Source organism: Rutilus rutilus, assembly GCF_951802725.1.
Source record: "Rutilus rutilus genome assembly, chromosome: 14".
NCBI classification, from domain to species: domain Eukaryota; kingdom Metazoa; phylum Chordata; class Actinopteri; order Cypriniformes; family Leuciscidae; genus Rutilus; species Rutilus rutilus.
This window is the reverse complement of record NC_140219.1, coordinates 18,371,993-18,379,906: the sequence shown is the minus strand read 5'-3', so window position 1 is coordinate 18,379,906 and position 7,914 is coordinate 18,371,993. Positions and strand designations below refer to the sequence as shown.

General features: G+C 38.0%; 1 protein-coding gene across 1 annotated transcript; it reads right to left on the bottom strand.

The window, feature by feature from the left end:
* Nucleotides 1-918: 918 nt before the first annotated feature.
* chic1 (cysteine-rich hydrophobic domain 1) lies at nucleotides 919-7,546 on the bottom strand. Its single transcript, XM_084429626.1, has 6 exons — nucleotides 7,342-7,546; nucleotides 6,199-6,253; nucleotides 5,127-5,282; nucleotides 4,650-4,706; nucleotides 4,149-4,208; nucleotides 919-2,391 (listed from the first exon to the last, which is right to left on the bottom strand). The coding sequence occupies exons 1-6, from the start codon at nucleotides 7,482-7,484 to the stop codon at nucleotides 2,341-2,343; spliced, it is 522 nt and encodes a 173-aa protein (XP_084285752.1). The 5' UTR covers nucleotides 7,485-7,546; the 3' UTR covers nucleotides 919-2,340.
* Nucleotides 7,547-7,914: the final 368 nt, after the last annotated feature.

Below are 7,914 nucleotides of genomic sequence, written 5' to 3'. Positions count from 1 at the left end.
ATTGTCATCATGATGATAAACTGATGGTCTATTTGAAGATGTGCTAAAGTCACCAAGCACCTGCTGAGAATGTGAACTCCATCTGTGACGCAACAGAATATGTTGGTTCAACTTTGCATTTAAGATTACATTTTTCAGAGCAGATAATAACCAAATAATAATATTAATGGCTAAAAATTTACATTTTCTAAATGCAGAAGACATTCCCAGAGATTATTTTAGGCCAAATGTGAAAATGTCTTACATTTAGACTGGTCCACATTCTTCTTTGTGTCTTAGCCTGCCCCCTAGAGGCCATATAAAGCTCAAGCTTTTTATATTCTTGCAAAACTGTTGTTAAATAATACCTTAGAACCTTAAAATACATAAAACACCAGCAGTGACAGTGGACAGACTCACTCAAATGCAGCTGTTTGTATCTGAATCATTCATGCTGAGTTAAGTTTGTTCTTCACACTCACCTCTTCACACCCCCGATGTATGTAAGCCAATGGGTCGTTTCTATCTTTGAACACATAATAATATATCACATCTTTACATTTCTTGTATCAATATGTCAGAATTCTCTCATCTCTGATGTAATACTTAAAAAAGCTATAAATATTTACAGCTTTACAATTTATCTACAGCTTTTTGGTGTACTTTTGGTTCAGGATCTGTGCTGTGAGTCAATTAAAAGTTTGTTTTTATGTCTATTAGCCTTAAAAATAAAACCTTTTTTGTTTGCAAGAATATAAAGAATTATCAGCAAGAGCTTAAATTATTTATCAAAATTCGTTTTAAAAAAAAATTCTTGCGCACATTATTTATAATATATAATTTTTATATATATATATATATATATGGTGGCCATTCATTTTCCATATTCTGTTACTGGAGGTTAAAATTATGTGGAAAAAGTCAATTGCTGGTCGTGTGTGTGTGTTGTTTTCCCTTATTTTATTATTTGTAAATATGGCAACAGCATACATATGCATATAGAGAAAGAATGTTCAAAAACATCAAAATCAGGAATTTATTGAAGCTTTCCATAAGAGTTGGTAGGGACAAACATTTACAGGTACTTTAACAGAACCAGCACTAAGAGCAGATTCCTTTCTCTCCATTAGATTGCTAGGCAAATAATCATTCCTCTTAAGACCATCTACAGAGGCACTCGACTAATGCAGTCTTGTCTACAGTATATGGAGCAAAGAAGTCGTGCAGGTATAGAAAACACATGGGGGCAGTTTTGACCACTACATTTACAATGCTGCGTCTGTAGTCAACCGAAGAGCGTAACAACAGCATGCAGCATCCATGAACAGACACTCCCAGATGAAGATGAACTGAAAGAACAGAAACAAAACAAAGGAAAAAAAAATACAGGGTACAAATAATGTTCCAACAAAAACTTGAATAGGTACATTTCACTTTGTGTGAAAAGAATGACACATTGTTCTCGGTAACAAATTTTCATTGATTGGCAAATGTTATCGGTTTTTTAAACACACCACAATGACATTGTAAACAATATCAAATACCTCCAGGACAATTTGTTTGTCCTTGTGCGCTCAAGTGCATTTTTCAGCTCTAACTCGAGTGGCATCTTGTACATATGTTTTATGGCTTACTGGGTAACAAGTCCATATCAACTGTAAAGTTACAGAGACAGCTTATAAACAAACTATGCTACAATAATATCTTGGCGAAAAACTAATAACCAGCTAAATTACATAATGTAAACATGGCATACCACACTGTACATCCTGTCCATTGTATTTACAAGTCAGCTTGTTGACTCCCCGTGTAGTAGACAATCGCAAAAGTGCCAGAAGATCAAGGTGCTGAGTGTTACTCTAAGCTAGTTCATACGTCTGCTGCACTAGCTTCAAAAAGCCCCAATGCTTGTCATTACACTCTGAAAACAATAACACACGACACACTTCTGACTCCTGCACTTACACGTCTGATTTAAAAACGGTTGACCGTAAACATAAGGCAAATTCACACCGTAAGGTGCCTTGTTCTTAACAACAATACCATAATATAGTATGTGGGGAGGACTTGATGGCTCTTTGGGGTAAATGCACTTTTAAACAGTATCAGAGTTTGCTTTCTTCCAATCACTCTTGTTATATATAACAGAACGTCTGAGTGCAACAAAGGAGCGCTTCTACTACATCAGGAAATGTGCAAAATCTGCTCTAAAGCAAAGTGACAGTGTTGCGAATTCTACTGTACAAGGTACTGGGAAAATGGGTCTTTGTAGAAACCCAGTGAAGACCCTCAATACGACATATATACAAGGCACTAAGGAGAGGAATGAAGGGCCTTCTACGAGGATCCAGCAGAAGTCCTTTAGTCAGGTCTGAATATAGGATATTTTGGTACAAACTCTATAAGAATAACCTGTTGACATAAAAACACATAGTTAGTCAAGAAAGAACACTTAATAATAATCACCAGCCACATGATTTACAACCTTATGGTCTGCAGGTCTCGAGACAAAAAAAAATATATATAGATATATATATTTATATATATGAATGATGTTTGTTCAGAAGGGCTTCAGTTCACTGTGTGCAGAGCTTCCTACTTTAGCTTTTGACAGCAGTCACTGCTGTGATGACACTTAAAAGTGAATTATATATACACCAACGTTCAAAATGTTGGGGTCAGTAAGATATTTTAAAAGAAATTGATATTTTTATTAATCAAGGATGCATTAAATTGATTAGAAGCGACAGTAAAGACGTTTATGTACAATCGGTTACACTTTATTTTAAGGTGTCATTGTTACAGTGTAATTATATATTTAAAGGAGCCGTATGTAAGATTGTGGCCAAAACTGGTACTGCAATCACTTTCAAATGACTGTAGAGCAGTGTATCTCCTCCCCCTCCCCCCTGACTCGAGGTTGCCAGATAGGCTGCAGGATCCAGCACGAACGTTTGTAGCTGCAGCTGTGGTAACGAAAGCTGAGCTGGCAACCCCGATGCCGAAACACTACTGACTTCGTGATTGGTAGATAGGTGGAGGGTGGGGCATCAGGCCAAAACACAACATGACAACATCAACATCAGTTGAGGGCTGCAACTTCACTTTTTAAATGACAATATCCTGGCCGCACTACTGTTGTCAGTGATATAAGTATTTGAAATGAACATGATTTCTTAATGTCTAGTGACATATCAGGGCCATTTTATGATTAACTGAAATACATTTCTTACATACAGCTCCTTTAAGTACTGAGTAATATTAATTAACAACATGTACTTACTATAGGGTAGGATTAGGGTTTGGTTGAGGGTTAGTTGCATGTAATTATGCATAATTTACTGTTATTACTATAGTAACTACATGTAACAAGGACACGGTAAAATAAAGTATAAAATATATAGCCAATGACAGTTTCCACAACAATATTAGGCAGCACAACTGTTTCCAACATTGATAATAAGAAATGTTTTTTGAGCACCAAATCAGCATATTAGAATTTCAGAAGAATCATGTGACACTGAAGAAATGACTGCTGAACATAAGAGCTTGGTTGCTGAGAATTCTTTAAAAAACGTTTGCATGGTAGCGTAAACTTTTTTTTTTTTTTGTATTTGTATTTAGTACATGTATTTAGTTACAATTTGATGCTGTCACTCTAATGAACATGTTTGTGCCATATAAATATCTCAGTTCTGAAAGTTTATTTGTGCCTGTTTAACCCCCCCAAAAATATATACAGTAGATATATATATATATATTGTTGATTACGGTCACTCAAACAAATGTTCCCTTACAGCTGATTCAGCGTTAAAATTGGATCTCATATTTCAAAACATAACCAAGAGTATTGGTTTGTTTTTAGAATTGATTAAAATAAAACTATGATTACGATTCTTTTCACAAACTGACAAGCAGGTCTGCGGCTGAAACATTTTCACTGAGTGCATGATAACACTGACGCACTCTAATGAGTCAATATTTGACACACACAAAGTTTTCCTGACAGTATCCAATGGCAACTAGATTTTAAATGATTGTATCACATTTCATTTTGGTAGCAGCCTAGAGCACAGAAATGAAAATAAAACTGAATCTTTATTTCCTTTTAATTACTGTTATCAAACATTCACACACACACACACAAAAAAAAACAGCCATGAACTTACATATTCCATCATGTTGTTGCTCTCGCATTTTCTCCTGCTGAGTTTCCAGTGCAGCCCCAGCTGAAGGCGAGACGCAGGAAGATGTGTGTGTTAGATAAAGCTGTGCGGTAGATATTCAACATAGACTCAAGCACTTCAGATGCTCAGACACACTTTACACACAAGGGTTAGCGGAGGTCAAGCGGTGGCCGGTGCTTAGAGGAGTTTCCTTAACGTGTCAGCGCCGCTACTGGCTGCCAATCAAAGCTTCGAGACACAACAAAACGAACGTGGCTTTTTACTGCTGACCTTTCCATAGTCTGGTCAGCCTCTGCACTATATCAATCCATCAGACCAAAATGGCTGCGAGGGCAACAAGCATCTGACAGGGTCAAATGTTAGCAGCCATTTTAATGATTGTTATCCACCACACACCAAGACTTCTTAACATGGCAGCTAAATTGGAGATGGTCTGCTGTTCTTATCTTTATGTGTCTCGGATCAGTTCTGTAATGAGCTTACCTTGTGATATAATCTGTTGTTTTCCCATTCTAACAATTTCTGAATGGATCTTCGCGTCTGAAAACACACAAACACAAATAAACAAATCATTATACACAAACAAAAATAGACACGCACACAGGGTTTTATGCTAAATACCCGTCAAACACACGTTTAACAAATGCCAATAAAACTCTCAGGGCATGAAGACTTCAGAGGCATTTATGGACCGAAGCTCGTAGTTAAGCACCTTGTAAGCTGCACGTCATGGCCAATAACTTAACATTTGTAGCTGTAAAATCATCACCTTTCCCAAGCATATAATTCAAGCAGCCATGCCTTCAGACATATATCAAATTCACACTCAGTTAATAAGCTCATGTAGTTGTTTCTTGCCTCCTCACTGAGTTGGTTTATTTCTTAGGTGTTCAAATGGGCAATAAGTACTGTACGTGGATTAATGGGGGAAGGACGGGACATGTCTGAGGAAGGACTCACTCTCTTGTTGAGACATATGACAGGCCACAGGCTGCAGCCCACCGTACAGCAACAGCACAGGCAGCCGCAGAGCAGCCATTTCACATTGACCGGAAGGTTCTTCTTCAAGCATGCGTTTACTCGATTGACACTCGTCTTGAACTCCTCTGGAGCAACCTGGAGTAGATGGGTGAGAAACAAAAAGAGACTGCAGTATATGTCAGGAAGTGTTTCGTCTCTGTGCATTGTCAGTAATAAATAAAATGTTCCAAATATAATTTTATACAATATAAATGGTACAATAAAAACGAAATATTCATTTAAGAAATCTGAGAAGAAATAAAAGAAATTCCATGAAAAGTCATTGGAATTTTTTTTAAAGAAAAACATCCATGTTTGCAGATGCTCTCTGGTGATCTTGCAATTGCACGCTTGTAACTCGCCAACTGAGCTCTGACACTCTCAGGGCAAAGGGAGGACAAAAAGATGAGATAAGCCCGTGGCCTGTGGCTGTGCCGTCTAAACAACCTGAATGGCTGCTCATTCCTCTCTGGGTATGTACGCCATAAAACCGGGGTCGTAATCTTTTATGACAGGATGCAAAGGTCTCTTTGCAAACAGCAAAAGAACTCGGAATAAAGCCCAGCAGGCCTGATCTGCACCCTTCAGTCATCATAATCCTGACCTCATCCATCACATGTCACCCAGGGTCACAATACTGGAGCTCCGTTTTATTGCCCCGCACTTCCCTCGGCCTGCTCTTCCCCCTGCAGCCTTTTTGTATTTCTGCGTCCGACCCAGGAAGCTTCCCATTCTTGTGAACGGCACAGTCTTTCTTTCATTATTTTGTCACTGGGAGCTGTGTCCTCCCAGCGCTGCGATCCCTGCCTACTGGAGCTCTGGATGGTTTACTTATTGACAGATTCTGTGGCAAACACGCAGCATTTAAGAGACTTCATCAGGGGATTCTGCATTGATCAAAAGCTTATACCATGGTGAATAATGGCGTAAGGGGAAAGGTCAACAGGGAAATATATTTTATTCACACCAATCAGAATGATTTACTTTGTAGATGCGAGTTAGAAATCCTTACCTTTCCTGTGAGAACAGAAGGAAACTCTGTGTCAAACTTGTTGCTTAGTCCAAACCTGCAAACACAGTTTTTTTTAAAAGGTTATATAATATGGTGCAAAAGTACAGAAGCCAATTTCTGCCCCATAAGAAAAAAGATCACGCTTTGGTAAATCATTAATGAGATAAGTCATAATTATGAAATAAAATAAAGATAAGTCAGAGTTATGACATCCTATGTCAAAATTATGAGATGCTGAAATTGAAAATATGACATACTAAAGTTGAAATTGACAAAAGTCAAAAAAACATTTTATGTCACTTTTTTATCTCATAATTTCCATTTAGTATGTCATAATTTAGACTTTTTATCTCATAATTATGACTTGATATGTCACAATTATTCCTTTTCATGACATAATTATGCTTCACCAAAGCATGATTTGTCTTATGTGCCAGAAATAGGCTTCCATACAAAGGCTCTGTGACAGTAAGAAAAAGATAACTGGGTAGGGTTCAGTTGAGTTAGACCTATTAAAGACTTGATAAGCAGCATAGACACAACAGAGTGAGAAAAGTTCTGTATAACTGTATTGGGTTATGTCTGTTTATAATCCAGTACAGTAGTAGGCTGTGCTGCCTGCACTGCTGTTTCGTGTACAAATATCCTGTTGTTTATCTCATTAAATAGCCTAATTCATTACCTCAAACCTTGCTCTAAAGTGGTCAGACTTTGATGATCCAAATTCTGAAAATATGCATAACTGACAGTTGCAGAGGTACTTGTGCTGTTCCACTAAAGTGATTTAATTAAAATATTATCTCTAAGGTTTACCTCAGCATATGTACTGTACAGTTAACGTTACACACAACTTTAAATTAAAGCGAAGATCCTAATGAGTTTGAGTGTGGTTACGGGGCAGCCTTTATGCACGGACAGCAATAAAACCATAAATCTCTGAGCTAACAACAAGACTTCGGGTAACTAGGGATGATTTTTCCGCTTAAAATCACTGTCAGGATACAGCTGGAGAAGCCCGGCCTACGTGTATTTTGATTCCACAACTTGGCGACAAAAACATGCAGTGAGCTTAGCATGGAGGCTACACAAACAGACATGACCTAACAGTGACTAACAGCAGTGTTGTCGCATTCATACGCTTACACGGTGATGTGACCAGCCCCGCGCATGACCACAGGCTCGGGACAGTATCTGACGAGATGTTCTTCACTCACAATTCTCTCATCTTCTTCTTCTAACTCATAAATGGTATCAAAGTCCGCCATGTTGGGCAGTAGGACGCTCATGACGTCTCTGGCATAGCGCCGATGACATCATCAAACTAGTGCTGTCCAGGCAGCGTCATCGCAGCGCACGCGGTGTCCTGTACACGAATATATGGTACAAAATAAGGTCCTGACTCCTGACCTGAACATAACTAGATCATGTGTTTCTTTTTTCAACAAATACTGATGTAAGTGAGGTGTTTAACTACAAAATGCTAATTGCTTTCAGTCTGTCTACAGACATCTTATTACCGATACGTGCGATTTTATAGATTTCTAGCATTAAACATTAAATGAAATAGACTAGCCTCTATACGTCCCGGTTTCACAGACAGAGTTTAGACTAGGATTAGGCCTTAGTTCAACTAGGGCATTTAAGTAGTGTCTTACAAAAAACATTTAGCCTATGCACACCATCTTAAAACAAAGCAATAGGCACGCCAGTGCATAT

Excerpts from the sequence above, each read along its gene's own strand:
- chic1 (XM_084429626.1), bottom strand. The coding sequence starts at position 7,484 with ATGAGCGTCCTACTGCCCAACATGGCGGACTTTGATACCATTTATGAG. Across the intron at positions 5,283-6,198 it reads CTTCTGTTCTCACAGGAAAG|GTTGCTCCAGAGGAGTTCAA; the intron begins GTAAGGATTTCT and ends CATCTACTCCAG. Across the intron at positions 4,707-5,126 it reads TCATATGTCTCAACAAGAGA|ACGCGAAGATCCATTCAGAA; the intron begins GTGAGTCCTTCC and ends GTGTGTTTTCAG.